This window comes from Panthera leo, chromosome C1, assembly GCF_018350215.1.
Source record: "Panthera leo isolate Ple1 chromosome C1, P.leo_Ple1_pat1.1, whole genome shotgun sequence".
Classification (NCBI taxonomy): domain Eukaryota; kingdom Metazoa; phylum Chordata; class Mammalia; order Carnivora; family Felidae; genus Panthera; species Panthera leo.
This window is the reverse complement of record NC_056686.1, coordinates 70,411,586-70,428,448: the sequence shown is the minus strand read 5'-3', so window position 1 is coordinate 70,428,448 and position 16,863 is coordinate 70,411,586. Positions and strand designations below refer to the sequence as shown.

The window sequence follows — 16,863 nt, the reverse complement described above, 5'->3', positions numbered from 1 at the left end:
TCAGACCAGTCTAATGCTGTGCTGTCCAACATGGTAGCCTCGAGAAATTTAACACTTGAAATGTGGCTTATCTGAATGGAGATGTACTGTAAGTATAAAATATACATCAGCTTTTGAAGACTTGGTATGAAGAGAGTAAAATATTTCAATGTTTATATTAATTACATGTACAATAATAATATTTTGGATACACCGAGTTAAATAAAATCTATTAAAATCAATTTCAACTACTTCTTTTTACTTTTTAAATGTGGCTACTAAAAAATAAAATCCTTTATGTGGCTCACATTATATTTTTATTAGACAGCATCAGTCTAGCCACTACCTAGAACCCTGACTACTAGCTCAGTACTATTTCCTCCACATTTTCCTACATCCCAGTAAGCCAAAGTGTTATTCTTGGGAACATAATATCTATAAGATAATCTATTAAGATTTGCCATTCATCTTTTATGTTCCCTTCATCCTAAGTGATTATCAGGAAAATAAAAGCTTAATATTTAAAGCATAACTATCTTCAGACCTCCTGATTCATTAGACACATCAATATGTGATAAATACTTAAAAATTGATTTTTCAAAATGATTTAATTGACATCTAACATATTAGTTTCAGGTGTACAACATAATCATTTGATTTATTTTTTTAATGCTTATTTATTTTTGACAGAGAGAGAGAGAGAGACAGAGTACAAGAGGGGGAGGGGCAGAGAGAGAGGGAGACACAGAATCTGAGGCAGGGTCTAGGCTCTGAGCTGTCAGCACAGAGCCTGATGCGGGGCTCGAACTCACAGACCGCAAGATCATGACCTGAGCCAAAGTCGGATGCTCAACTGACTAAGCCACCCAGGTGCCCCAATCATTTGATATTTTTTATAGTATTAGGATTCCAACTTTTTCTCTGCTTTAACTGACATTTTAAATTAAACAAACTCAATCATACTAAAGTGCTTCTACTGTTGATTAAAATAAGTCACAAAATAAAATCACTAAATTTCTGTTTCCTCACTCTAAAGGTCAAGCACACCTGATCCCTGCATTTTCCACAAGGTGAAAGGTAGTAGAGATACCTGTTCTTTACATGTTGAATTCAAGATTTTGTTAGTAAACATACACATACCTATTATATATGTAATTATTGAAATAATAATGTATCCCCATATACTTAACTATTAACTATGTATCTTACAGACAAGAAATAATAATGAAAATTAACTGCAACAATAAAATTATCTGAAGATATCAATGGAAAGTCGGTATATTGCATCTGTTTAATAATCTAGCTGATAAAACTGAAGTTTACCTGTCAGGTAAATAATAACAAATGCACTAACCTTCTGCTTATCTAAGATCTTCATGGCATAATACTGTTCAGTGACTTTATGTTTCACCAACATGACTCTTCCAAATGAACCTGTTCCAAGGGTTTTTTTCCTTTCAAAATCCTCCAGCCCGGCATTATTCTACAAATACATGAAAAATAAAAGAAACTTTAAAATTAGAAATTCTCATAAGACTATGGTGACTATCACAGATTTAGTTATATATAATCAGAAGAGATAATTTAATTTAAAACTATCCATTTAAAAACAATACAAAGAGACTACTGAGATCCCAGGTTATTGGTTCTATTTTTCCCTTTGAATAAAAAAAGAATCTTAATATTTGAAAAGAGATTATATTGTAAAACAAAGCATTACATAATATCAGGGAGGAAATAAGAGCCTAAGCTGAAATTAGTACTACGGATGATAATGAATTCCAATATGAATTCCTAGTATTAGACTCTTAGTATTAGTTCCGTATTTTAATAATTACAAACTGACAAAGGCAATCGTAGATGCCAAACGGTCTCAGTGTACTCACAAATAATTCTAATGAACAGATAAACTGAGGGATCAGAGTCCTTTCTCTGGAGTTACCTCTGAAGAAAGCACTACTTTACTTCATTTATACCTTTGTACAAGCTTATAGGACTAGATAATAATAGCATGAAAGATCCTAATGGCTCTCTCTCTCTCTGATGTTATAATAACCCAGTATTACCTAAAATATAATAATAAGGAAAGAAGAGTTCCTTATTCCCACAAGATAACCAAAAGTCAGAGTCCCAGAACAATAATCAGTCTCTTTTTCTCCTTCAATAGATGCTTTGTTATGAGCAAACATCTTTGTTTGGCTTTGACTATAGCATAGAAGAAAAGAATTGGAGGCATCAATCTATTGAATTTGTTGCTGCCACAACAAAATGAAAATTACTAGGAAGAAATTATGTGCTAAATAGCCACAAGTAGTAACTGCTGCCCCATTTGTTTAATAGGTTTTCATTATAAAGATCTCCATGAAAATCCTGGAAAAAAATATGTGTGCACTGTACACAGTCTGTACAGTGTTTAGCTTGAGAAAAATGTGATGCAATATGATTCTTACATAAGCAAGGAATCTGGATAGTTACTGCAGTTCACTATAGCTGGATTTAATCTCTATTGCAAATCAAAGCTTGCCTTTGGAGACATAGCAGAGCTTCTTGCTGAATCATTACAGAGAGAGCAAGCAGCTCTAAGTTTTTACTTATAAAACTTGTTTCCATTAAATTTTAATTTCAAAATGCTAATGATTTTAAATTGCTATGAGATTCTATATCAGTGTAGAAAGAAAAAAAAACCTTGTAATTCTGGTTGAATTATTCAATTTTAGGGATTAATGCTTCATTTTTTGGTTTTAGCAAAACAGATTGAAACGTTTAATATAGTCCCCAACTAAGTAATGGAAACTGACTTAAGTAATAGACAAAAAACAGAACATCCCATTTTGCTAGTTATTAATGCTTTTCATACAAATGTGCCATTTTCCTCACCTCTCTTAAATGTTTCATGTTAGATAATGCCTAACTTTTTGTGATCACTAGAGTGACTATGTTTTAAATTACAGATCATGCTCTTACTCTTAATGATGGTATCTTCCTAAAACATAATATTCAGAATTAAATATTTTTTAGTGAGAAAGACATCTGAAATAAAGATTTTTGTGGTAGGAAAATAGGTGTTCGAAATTGAATCTGTTATTAAAGTTCATTAATTATTTATAACTTCAAAAAGATTTTTTGGCAAATATAAATGGCTCTTTTTATACACAGTTTTTAGATCTCAGCTACAATCTAAAAGTATTTATGTAGAATTTACCTCATCCAATGTTTATGAAAAAGGATCTCTGTGTATTTGGTATGTTGCCAATAGCCAAGTATTTGTGATTAAGGATTTGAAACTGCACAATAGTATCCGTTTGTGGTAATTAATAAAGATAACAAATATGCTATCAAAGGCACAAATCAAAATTGCTATAATATTAACAAATATCAAGAGTTTGTAGCAGCTTGTAATTAGTATCAAAATTTGTAATTAGATATTATAATGGAAATTAGTTCCTCCTCCAATTTAGGTATATATAAAATTATTAGTTAGCAAATCAAAACATAATGTTATGATAATATTATGGCAAAACTCCCATGTTAAGCTCACTTTTTAAAATGCAACTTGAAAGTTTAATGCTACTTTAAAGTTTCTAAACTAGTAAATTACTTGGGCAAGAATCATGATTTTACATAGGACTTTTAAATCGTAGAAAATTTTAAATATTCCTTACCGGAGTAGGATTTTCCCATTTTTTAAGAAAGTCTTCTTTGGCTTTGGCTAGAAACTCTTTCACTGAAAATAGATTAAAAAAACAAACAAATTTTGTCTTGTAAGAATATTTATATTACATGTAAATATACTTTAAAAATACAGACTTATGTCAACTTTTGTTGCCATGAAATATGTATTCATAACCATGATAAACTAGAGAGCTATTTAGTTTCTGTAAATAAGAAGCAAATATTTTCTTAAATTTCTGAGAATCTCTAATACCATTTTATATGGAGATCACTCTGATAATTTCAAATCTAATAATAAAAACACTGTTCCTGAAAACATACCTGAAAGTAACATAAAAAAGTTATAAATCAATGTAGATCAAAATACTGATTGCTAGTAAGCCATCAGTGATATTAACAAAGCTGTGAAAAGTAACAAGTTGAAGCTATCTGATGAAGTGAACTCATTGATTTGTGGAGTTTCAAAAATAACTGACTTTGATGAAGGGCTGTTTTCAGGTTTATAAAGATTTATATTATTGGATTTGTGTTTTCTCTGCTGAAGGCAGAGAGAAAAGGGAAGAACATAGGCTACATATAAAGGATGGCCACCAAAGACAAAAACAGAACAAAACACCAAAAACAAAACACTCAAACAGCTTAAAAAAATCTCATTCTATATTTAGAACAAAACTACATGCCTGAATGCCTAATCTAAAATGTACACTAAAGCGTTCAAAACCAGATGTTTATCTAGTGATCAATAACAGCCACATTATCAAGCTGTGGTTTCAAGTTTTAGATTTGTTAAATGACGAATCATTTAAAAGGTTTCCTCTTTCTCATTTTCTTTCCACGAAGTTTTTATAATGACTTCTGTTTACAAAATGACTTCAGGCATTTAAAAACAAATAGGAAAAGGATTCCAGAGATAAGATGGCATTAACAAAATGTATTCTTGTTCTTACAGTTAGGTCTGAGAGCAAAACCTGGTGATTCAAGAGGTATTTATTTTAGTATTTCTTTTTGTTTGGAAGTTCTGAGTATTCCTCAGATATCTAAATCTAAAAATGAAGAAGACAATAGAATTTAAATGGTGTTGAAATAGTAAAAGGCTAGGCAAAATGAACTTAGAGTGGCACCCTGGCATTTATTTCAGAAATACTAAGAGTGATGATGATGATGATAAGAAGAAAAGACCAAACATTGGAAGTGAGAGGCTCATAAATTCTTTAATGAGGTCTCTAATGATGTACTGGTATTAAAGTGAGGCATTTTAAGATATATGTTATTATTTCCTCCTTCACTTTTGTAAAAGAACATTGCCAAAACACTGTTACTAACCAAAAAGGCTGTTGGCATTCTAAGGGTTTTGAGATTTCAAAATGGTGATGACAAGCACCAAGAGCAGACGTTAGTTTTTAAGTGACACTAAAGTGTTCATTTCTGAAGACATTATTTTACTACTTTATATAAACTGTCACTGTATTTTGCTGTAAAATACTCTCAAAATACCTATTTTAGAAAATTTGAGAAAAATAATTTTTAAAATTAGACTCTCCCCCATTGTATGAAAATCTCCTCCACCAAAACAATGAATCAAATAATTGTACCTCATTATGCAGATATGATCTCATTCTTCCCGGGGGTGGATTTGGGGGTGGATAAGTCTTACATTTTGAGTTTAGGATGGTTCAGGCCATCCTACTTCTAAAAGTTAATGTACTAGTTACAACTGAAGAAGAGTGGTTTTATAAGTAAGATTGTGTTTATTTAATTTATGTATTCTTTTGCATGGAGCAGACATATTTGCAATGGCATTGCTTTAGAGATGACAGCTATGATAAATTAAAAACATAATTTCCTGATAAATGCAACTGTGGCTTTTAAGAAACAACAATTTGTGATTCCCAAAATATACATCTGATTTCCTTTGAAAAATGTTTTTGGTTATCTTCTATTTTTAGAACTTACACATCAAGTTGCAGTATAAACTCTCCAGATGCCTGCATGAGTATAGATAATTTGGAGACAAGCAAGAGAATCAGGGAAAGAAAAAAAAAATTCTCAACATCCTATTTCAGCTTCTCCTGTCACTTCCTGCTAAGTGGATCTGGAGTTAAGAAAAAAGTAACTGGTCAATGGAAGGACTGGCGTTATTGGCCAAAGATGGTGCATGTACTGCAAGAAAACTTCCTTTTCCCTACTTGGTGAATGAGCTAGACAAAAAATTTCAGGCACTACTTAATTTCATTTGCTAATAGGATATTCAGGAAATTCTTTGAAATGTTCTCTGTACTCATCAATGTTCCAAGTTCACTGATAAGTAACGTTACAGAAAGGAAGTAACAGTTCTCAAAAAGGTCTTACATGAAAATTATCAGAATAGGTATGAATCAAAGTTATTAAATTTTGTGAATTATTTCAACAAATAAGGAGATTCCCTTTTAGAGTAAGGATAAGCATTAATTATAATGTCATTAAATACTTCCATGAAGCAAACTCTTTTCGAAACATTTTTTAATCACGTAAGTATATATACACACAGAAAATCTCTAGTTTATATGTGCACTACTCAGATGCAAAGATGAACATAGTTAACTCTGTAAAAATATAAGTTAACCAAAATATACATCTTATAAATACAAACACCAGAAATAAAATATTTCACAATATGCTGGGTTATGAATAACTCTAAAAACAATAGGCAATCTAGAACCACATGTATTTGCTTTGGTTTTTATTATTTTTAGACAGTGGTGAATTTCACTTTCTAAATGTTTTTCTCTGGTTGTTTAAAAAATTTATACCCACTGACATAAGGTGTTGGCAGCTAATTAACAAAATAAGTGGTGGGAGAGACAGCCACATTCAAACACTGCAGCACATTCAATCCAGACTTCCAGACTTTAGAACTGGAAGTTCTAAATATTTTGGTTTTCTTATTGTGCTCTAATATGTATACGATATCTACATTTAACAGTTTAAACCATTGTGATAGCCTGAAACAGCCCTAAGTTTTGGAGCTTGGCACATCTGAATTATAATATTGGTCCTAGTATTTCTTAGCTCCACGATTATGGGTAGCTAAGCACCTTACAGCGATTAATAACTCTCCTTAGGAAAAGATCTCAATGAAGAATTTTTCTGCAAGTATATTGTGTTCTGTAACAGTCAATAAAGTACTACAAAAAATGAAAAGGGCACACCAAAAATTAAATCAGTTTCTTCCTAGGAGTATATATTTCAATTATATATATATTTTCCAAATAAATTTATATTCTTTTCAATTTGTATCATTTAGAGATTGCATTGTATTCTGCAGAAATGAGCATACCACAGGAATCTATTCCTACAAATAGGAATGTTTACCCACACTCATGAGATAAAGAAAGAAGAAACAAAGTGACAATTTTTACGTGTTTCCACAAGTGTACAAAAAATGTAATTCTTATCACCCTCAAAATGTTTTTGAATATATTTATACACAGGACATAATTTAAAAATTAGATTACAAAGTTCATTTTAAACATTAGGAAAATTCATTAAAAAGTCAAGTATGGCTTATCTTTATTCCATAATATGCAGATAATTTTACAATGAATAAGAATGTTTCATTAATTAGATTTAGAAAATGTATTTATCAGGCACTTTTGGTTTCTGTGTTAACTATACTACATTACTGCTTATTATATAACAAGAGCATGTTATAGTATGCCATTTTCCAATGCTTAAAAGAGGTTATCATTCATGTTTTTCAAGAAGAGTTTAGAAATCTATTACTATTATAGATTACAATTACTCCAGATGTTTATTTCTCTAGTTTATCGTAATGAGAGAAGTGTCACCTCCCTCTCTAACACGTCTTTTACAATAAAAACACAGCTTTATTAAACTTTTATTTAATGTATGTCAGAAAAAAGAAAAGAGAAACAAACAGAAAATAGAACAAAACAATATGAACTCTCTGGGGTAAATATTCAAATAGTAGCTATTTTGTTCAAAATTTACAACAGTATATTTTATTTAAAAAAACCATTCATTAATCTGGGTTATCTAATTTAAGTGGTGTGTATTAATCTTTCTTCTGCTACCCTGCACAACTCCCACTACTTTCCAGTGCTATATTTGTTGTTTCTAAAATATCACATAAAAAGTGCAATATAAATCATTTCTATAGACCAAACTCAATATAAAGCTAAACCATTTCGTCCATCAACTAAAATATTGTATTAACTCTGTATACTTTATACAAATATAACTTATGAGGAGCATAACAACTTGCAAACAACCAAAGAAAAAGTTGGAAGGGTAACATTTGTTTTATTAAAAAGTAGTTGCCTACCAGATACTTCTGAAGAGGAGCAAGCTTGTATTCAAAAAAAAAAAATTAATTAAACAATGATTAAATAACGCTCATGAAAACAACATATTAGCACGAAGTCACCTATATACATTGTCTCAGAATATTATGTATAGAAATAGAACATTAATACAGAAACTCAATATTTTGACAGCACATATTCAAATAGGACATCTTACAATTAAATGCTAAAGAAATAAAATCAGTACTTGTTGTTTAGTGTCAAAATCAATACCATTCTAATTCTTAAAACAACTAACAAAAACTTTTAACTCTCAGAGCAATAGTGCTAACAATGTGAAGTGGTGTATGTATTGAAATACACAGCCTGTAACTATTGCAATACCATCACTGGACTTGTGTTATGTATTTGAAACTCTACTGTAGGAAAAACAACATTAATTTCAAAACTTTGTTAACTCCCTTTTGAAAGACATTAGTGTCTTTCAGGCATTTACTTCCTTGGTGCCAGTTTTAACAATCTTTTTAACAACATTTATTGAGCACTGTTTTGTGGTGCCAGAAATTGAGCGAGACTTTGGGAACACTACAAAGAACACATATATTTACATTGTTAAAGAGGTGAAAAGCTAACGGGGAGAGAGATGAAACATTAGAATGCAATATGACAAAAACTACAACTAAGGGAATCATAAGGTACTATAAGAGCTCAAAAGAGGAAATTGGTAGGTAAAAATAAGGCATAGAGGACACAGCATTATGTTAAGTCTTAAGGACAGAGTTCCTCTACCAGATAAAGTTGAGGAAGAAGGGATTCTAGGCTGGGATGATCTTGTGTAAAAAGGTATGGAGGAAGTAAGGGTGCTCAGTCGGTTGGGCGTCCGACTTTGGCTTGGGTCATGATGTCTCAGTTTGTGAGTCTGAGCCGCACGTGGGGCTCTGTGCTGGCAGCTCAGAGCCTGGGGCCTGCTTCAGATTCTGTGTCTCTTCCTCTCTCTGCCCCTCCCATATTCATGCTCTGTCTCTCTCTGTCTCTCAATAATAAATAAATGTTAAAATAATAATAAGGTATGGAGGAAGTATCATGGTTTATCCCAGCATTGGCAACTGACTTGCACAGCTGCAGGATAGGGTATAAGTGCCCTGTAGCAGTGAGGGGTGAAGTGTGTAGGTAAGCAGGTGCCCAAACATGAGGGTAACTGTTTGCCAGGGTGATGCTTTTCAATGTGTCTGAAGGAAAGGGGGTAAACAGAGTTAGTCACAATTGGTAGACCCTATTTGTTCTGGAAAACAAGAAGCAAGATCATTTGCTAAGGAAGAGGGGAGCCAGATGGAGTAAAGAGCAGTGATGGTGGGGATTTGAGGCCTGGGGCTTAAACTTTGATGGCTATCTATGTAGGGAATAAGGGAGGGGGCTATTCCTCTAAAATCTCCTACGAGGGAAGGAGAACGTATCAGGTACTATAAAGAGTGGTAAGTTTCTTAATACCTTTTTTGAAATAATAGTTTAAAACTTTTTACTTTTTAGATTATAATTCATGGACCTCCTGATCTCTGCAATTAAATTATTTTCATCTTCCTCCTTTACCTTAATCAAAGCATTAGTCTAAGAGTTATTTGGTATATATCAGAAAGCACAGAACATGATGGAAACGGAGGTTAATTACCTATGAAAACACCAAGTTCTATCAGCAAATAACAGAACAGTACAATCCCTTCCAAAACCTCTGGAAAGTGTAAATCTAGTTAAGTGTCTGTGTTCTGGCGCCCCTATTTCAAACACACCCCTGTTTAGAGCTCTACAATGGTTCTTTTTAAGAATAACCCCACACACATACACTGCACTACAAATATATTCAGTAAACTAAATATAAAACATTCTAGTTGCCACAAAATACCTAATAAAAATGCAATTTATAGCAACAAAGCAACAGAATTATTCTGTAAAAAATGGTTTCCTACCAGATGCTTCTGATGATTTGCGTGCTTGGTCAAAAGGAATAAATAAGTTAAACAGATTAAATAACACATCAAATAACATACCCACAAGAAGTATCTACCCATATGCTCATTAGTATATTTACACATAGAAATAGAATGAAAAATACTTGGGCATCCATATTCAAAAGTGTTTTTATCTAAGGCTTACAACACATTCTTTATATATATATATATATATATATATATATATTTTTTTTTTTTTTTTTTAACCAGCCAAACCCTATTCTAGAAATCTGTTAAAAAATATCATATTCTATCCCTTTAATGTGTAGAGCAGTGTGTTCACTTTGCTCAAGGGATGCTTTATTTGCTTCGCCATATTCAAGCAAGTTCACTCAGAGCAAGTTCACTATAATCTTAGAATTTATAGTGAGTATAAAAAATAACTTTACTGCAATGCATTTGTACATTTCAGTGGATGGGACTAGGCCTACTTTTGTTTTCTAAGATATCATTTGGTCTTGCACAAAATCACAGATGAATGGGTGTTTGGAAATTTAACAGGCGATAAAAACTATATTTCCTGGGGCGCCTGGGTGGCTCAGTCGGCTAAGCATCCGACTTCAGCTCAGGTCACGATCTCACGGCCTGTGAGTTTGAGCCCCGCGTCGGGCTCTGTGCTGACCGCTCGGAGCCTGGAGCCTGTTTCAGATTCTGTGTCTCCCTCTCTCTCTGACCCTCCCCCGTTCATGCTCTATCTCTTTCTGTCTCAAAAATAAATAAACGGTAAAAAAAAAAAAAAAAAAAAAAAAAAAAATTAAAACTATATTTCCTATTGCATTATCTATTTTATTCCTCTTTCTTTTTCTTATACTTTTTTTATTGGTTAATTCTTTGTCAAGTCTTGGTTACAAGTGAACAGTATAATTGACTAACTTTCACTAACCTGTTAACAAAATAATTTTTTGTGAGACATATATGTAAATGATCAAATTACAGAAACATTAATTCATTTAACTAATATGTACATAGATGAATATACCATGAATCCACATAGTGTACTAATTCACAGCTCATGTTATGTACATGCTTTCTCTCCCAACTTGCTCTCTATTTAGGGATGCTGTGGATTTTCTTGGCCATCCAAGTCATGTTTGATTAGAGAAGCTGGATGCTGACAGGATGAGGTAATAAAAACTTAAGCTAAATTTCTAGCCATAAACAACCCAAGTAATCTTTAAAATGCTCTTTCAAGAAATGTGCTTTACTTCCCTAATTGTTCAGAGACTTTTTCTTAGAGTAATATTGTATCTATCACAGTCATATGCTAAGGATTTTCCATTCAGTTCTGAATTAAAATATTCTGTCTTGCTATCAGACAGTATAGAGCTGGGAGTGGATCCCTAGTTGATAGGGTGTGTACATTTTCAACTTTACCACACAGTAATACAGTAAGTGGCTCAATATATGTTGTGCAAGTTTATTTTGCCACCATATCTTTGATGACCCATACCCTCAACAAAATGTGTCACTAATATAATGGATATGAAATCATATCTTTTTATGTTTATTTATTTTTGAGACAGAGAGAGAGAGAGAGAGAGAACCAGCAGGGGAGGGGCATAGAGAGAGGAAGACAGAGAGAGAGAAACAGAGAGAGAGAGAGAGAGGGAGAGAGAGAGAAAGAGAGTGAGAGGATCCCAAGCAGGCTCTGCGATGTCAGCACAGAGCCCAATGTGGAGCTTGAACTCATGAACCATGAGATCATGACCTGAGCTGAAATCAAGCGTCGGATGTTTAACCGACTGAGCCACCCAGGGGCCCCTGAATTCATATCTTCTTGTTAAAGATTAGGTAAATGTCTCTCAGTAAAATTTTATAATTTTTTTCCTTAAAAGTCTTATTATGTTTTATTAGATTTAGTCCTAGGTTCTTTAGAGTTTGGGTTGCTATTGTAAAAGCAAAATTTATTAAAGCAAAAAGTATTAAAAATTACCATTTGTTTATTACTGATGTATAACTGATGTTTATATATTGATCTTACTGTATCTGGCAAACTCTCTTATTAATTCTAAAATAACATTGGTAGATTCTCTTGAATTCTCTAAGCAGACCTATCATCTGTGAATAATGACAATTTTGTTCCATCCATTTTTTTATTGCCTTACTTACTGTGCAGGTTATGACTAAGAGTTCAATATTGTACAGAAACAGACAATGAGCATCCGTTTCCTGTTCCTAACCTCAGAGACAATGTTTCTAATTAATTTTCTTTTCCCATACTTTACTTGTAAAGCTCTACTTGACTCAATAAATAAATTTAAGAGTATCTCCTCTTTTTCAGTTCTTTGAAAGATTTTGTACCAGACTGAAATTTTCATTCTTTGAATATTTCCTAGAACTTGACTGGAAAACTGCCCAGTCCTAATTTTGTTAAGTTTTGAAAAAAGATTTTAATTATGATTAAATCTTAAATAGGTACAGTTCTCATCAGTTCTTTCAAAAGTCTTTTCCACGAACTAACCTTCGGTTCTGATGGATTTTTATTTTCTATTCTACTGGTTTTTGCTCATGTCTTCCTTAGTCTTTTTCTTCCTTTGATTAACCTTGCCTTGCTCTCTCTACTTATTTACTTGAGTACTTACATCATTAATATCCTTCTCCTTTCCTAACATAAGCATTTAAAAATTTGTCTCTAAATCCACTTTAGCTGTACCCCACAAATTCTCATTGATAGCTGAATTTTAACTTCATGAGTTTATTCTTGACCTGTGAGTTATTTGACTTTTTGTAATCCCTAAATATAATATTTGTGTGTTTGTTAATCTGTTCAATTAGTCTTTTTTACTGATTAAACTTAATTGCTTTGTGGGCAGAGACTATGGCCTATATGTCAATTCTTTAAAATATCTTGAATATGTTTAGTTGAGTGTTCTATACATTTCTGTGTATTCCCCCGTTACTAGGTGATTATATGAGTTATACTAGCATAACACTCTTTATAAATATCCATAAATCTTACATATTTACAATTTCTCCTTCTAAATGGTCAATTTTGTTTTATATGTTTTGAGGTTCTGTTAGAGATGCCTGGTCTTTTTTCTCTTATATATGTTTTTGTGTGATTATTAATTTTAAATGGTAGTCTGTGACAATTCTACCTCTTGACATTCTTGGAAAGGTCTAATCCTGTTGTATTTGCTGAATATTGTTTATAGTAGATGTGTGTGTATCTATTTTGATTTTGGATTGTGAATTTATGTTTAATTTTTTTAACGTTCATTTATTTTTGAAAGAAAGAGAGAGAGAGAGAGAGCATGAGCTGGAGAGGGACAGAAAGAGATGGAGACAGAATCCAAAGCAGGCTCCAGGCTCTGAGCTGTCAGCACAGAGCCCGATGAGGGGCTTGAACTCATGAGCCTTGAGATCATGACCTAAGCCGAAGTCGGACACTTAACCGACTGAGCCACCCAGGCATCCCTGGATTGTGAATTTAAAGTTCAGTTGGGCTTTATCTATGATAAACCTGCAGGGTTTGACTTGGGAATATGTTTTGTATTAGCTTCTGCCTGGCATCCCGTGGATGTTACTAGCCTGGGACTGCCACAATAATTTTATTTTATTTTATTGGTGATTCTTAAACCACATAATTAATACAGATTAAAATGTGAAATTTACTGGAGAAGCAGTTGATTACAAACTCTCAGGAGAGGCATCCCACACACATACACACATTCCTCCCAAGTCCCCAGGAATCTAGGCCAAGAAATACAAGCTTCCTTATTTTTGCCCTGTGTCAGTGGAGAGGTTTTATTTTCTCAACTATGCTTTCACTGAGGTTACAATCCTTTGAGGATCCTGGCTTTACATAGGGGTCTAAGAAATCCTAAGATGCATGGATCTAATAAATTGTCTTCTGTCTCGGTGAGGCCATTTAAAATGAAAGCCCTTTGGCTAGCCAAGGAATGAAAATCTCCTCAGGGTAGTCAAAGTATGCTTCCCCTTACACCTAAGATTTTCATTTACCACTTCACTTTCTGTACACTGAGGGTTTCTATTATATTCTTGTAAATTCAGATATTCATTTCAAGGGATGCTTGATACATTTTATTCAGCATTTCTAGATACTCTTGTGTCTTCATTAATCTTTGCTCTAGAAAGCTTTTCAAATGATTTGATCTGTTTGGATTTTTTTTCTTTATAAGACAAGTTTTGTGTTAAGTTGTAAGATGCAAAGATAGCTAGATGTTTGTAGAGCTTTTTACCTTAGAAATTCAAAACTCCTATCAGGATGTATTCAGGTATTGGGGCACCTGGGTGGCTCAGTCGGTTGAGCATCAGACTCTTGGTTTCAGCTCAGGTTATGATCTCACGGTTTGTGAATTCAAGCTTCACATTGGGCTCTGTGCTGGCAGCGTGGAGCCTGCTTGGGATTCTCTGTTTCCTCTCTTTCTCTGCGCCCCCTCTCCCTCTTGTGCTCTCTCTCTCTTAAAATAAGGAAATAAGCTTTTTTAAAAAAAGGGATATATTTGGGTGTTGGTGTTTGTGTTAATCTTTGTCAAAATACAATGAGCTCTTTGAGTCTACAGATTCAGAGTTTTTTTCCAACTAAGGAGTTTTCCTCAATCATATTTTTTATTATTGCTCCTGTTTTATTAGTCATCATCTGTTCTGAAGGAATGCTATTCGTTCAATGTAGAGTTTCCTACTTTTATCTGACATACTTTTTATTTCATAACTTTTATCTTGTCCGTTCCCCTGACATTCTAGTAGGATTTATCAAGCTAGTTCTTCATATCATTAATTTACTTTCCTGCAGTGATTATTTTGCTTTTTAATGCTTCTAAGGCAGCTTTATGTTCTGCAAATACCAGGTTCATCTTCTTATAACCATCCCTTATCATATCATTAGTATTCCTTTTCTGTTCCTGCCTCTCAGCCAGTTCTTTTCATCCTAGTCTCTCTCTCTTTCTTTTATCATTCAAGTAAACACAGATTCATGTTCACTTGGAATTTTTAAGAATTGAACACAGACTACCTATAGTTTCTTATTTTTAAACCCTTCCCACAAATATTTTCAAAATATAAGTTCACTCTTTTCCTCCTGAAGTCTGTGATTTATCCTTAAGTGATGCATAATCTTTCATAGGCTCCATATTGTTGCTTTTCTTGTTTATCCATTTTTAAACAATGAGAAACCTTTTAAAACTTTGGGGCACCTGGGTGGCTCGGTCGGTTAAGCTTCCGACTTCGGCTCAGGTCATGATCTCACGGTCCGTGAGTTCAAGCCCCGCGTTGGGCTCTGGGCTGACAGCTCAGAGCCTGGAGCCTGTTTCAGATTCTGTGTCTCCCTCTCTCTCAGCCCCTCCCCTGTTCATGCTCTGTCTCTGTCTCAAAAATAAATAAACGTTAAAAAAAATTTTTTTTTAAAAACTTTACAAATACACCCAAATAAGGTAGTTTTTCTCACCTCCTATTTTGAGAGTGTTAGAATCAACTTCTCAGATATTTTAATTGGTACATATTCATATTATCAGTTAAATAATACAGGGACTTTCAGAAATGGGAGTGGAGCTAGGACTACAGGGTATCTGGCCGGTGGTGATACCTACCAAGTCAGGGAAGAGCCCTGTTATATCTGGAAGTAGAATAGCCACGTTTTCAACTTGGAATAGTCTAACAAATTCTTGGATGTCCAGACAGTTTTAAAACGAAAGTAATCACAAGTGTTGGATCTTCTACTCATCTCCACAAGTCTCTTTCTTGTAAGCTTCATCCATCCCTCCAAGTTAGTGAGAGTGAAACTACTATCTACTTATTTTCCATGAAGGCAAGCTCCTCAAAGTAAAACTGTCACTTAGACTTTGGTGTCTGATCTTTAATCTGATAGTGCACATTTCTGGGCAAGTACACTTTCTTAAAATCAAAACTGATACACTGATTTTCCAGTTTTGTGTCCTTATATTTTTAATCTAGAAAATATAGACCTAGAAAGGGGAGTTAAGTAAATGTTTGTGATCAATTCTGTAACTTTCCTGTCATTCATAGTAGGGTAAGCTTCTTCAGAGATTTGCTCTCCACTGGAGCTAGGCCAATAAGAGTTCTCATCTGGAATTTTGGAATAAGGGTGCTAGTTATATTCTGATAAGCATATGAACCAAAAATTAAAATACATGACTGGTATTTTTCATTGATAACGTAAGAAAAGTACTCAAATATGGGTAGTTTTTAGTCATTCGTTTATTCTACAAGAATCTATGAATTCATTACTATGTTTGGTGCATAGGGGTAAACTATGGGAAACACATAGATGAACTCAGCACCACTACCCTCTACTGAAGGAGTTCAAAGTTTGGAGACTGGAAACTGACATGCCAGGATAGAACTTCAGTATAATACAAAAATTGTTTTGGGAGTATAGGGGAATCACCTAACTCTACAGAGTCAATGATGAAGGCATTTGAAAAGCATAGCTGGTTTTCATAATTTTTATGATAAAATACATACATATGAAAAGGTAGCAGGGAATAATATGTAGTATAGCTAGATCAGAACTTTATGAAAGAGATGCAGATAAAGCCAGAATGGTAGGTAACTGATCTTACATGCCTTACTTTAAGGAGTTTAACCTTGATATTAGATACAATAAGGAATAACTGAAAGTTTTCATGTTGGGTTATGAAATGGGCATACTGGCATTTAAAAAATGGCAGCACATTAAGTGGTCTGGAGGGATATAAAACTGGAAGCTGAGAAACGAGTGAAGCAGTTACTGCAATAGGGCTGAGAATATACAGAATACCTAATCTTAGGCATTCCCAGTGTTAGTGAGACTAGAGAAAATTGAGTGATTTCCGAGACATTTCTGATGTAGAATCAATAGAAGTTAATGGCTGAGTGCATGCCTGGGGTGGGTTAAAAACAAGTTAGGAATGACTACAAGGTTTCTGTTTTAAATTCCTGTGTGG

General features: G+C 33.4%; 1 protein-coding gene across 3 annotated transcripts in view; it reads right to left on the bottom strand.

Annotated features, from left to right (window-relative positions):
- Positions 1–16,863, bottom strand: part of PRKACB (protein kinase cAMP-activated catalytic subunit beta) — a 126,360-nt gene that overhangs the window by 34,451 nt on the left and 75,046 nt on the right. For all 3 annotated transcript variants that reach the window (XM_042952403.1, XM_042952402.1, XM_042952404.1), the window contains 2 exons: positions 3,642–3,703; positions 1,334–1,462 (listed from right to left, as the gene is read on the bottom strand). In XM_042952403.1, the coding sequence (XP_042808337.1) occupies positions 1,334–1,462; positions 3,642–3,703 (191 nt within the window). The remainder of the gene's footprint in view (positions 1–1,333; positions 1,463–3,641; positions 3,704–16,863) is intronic.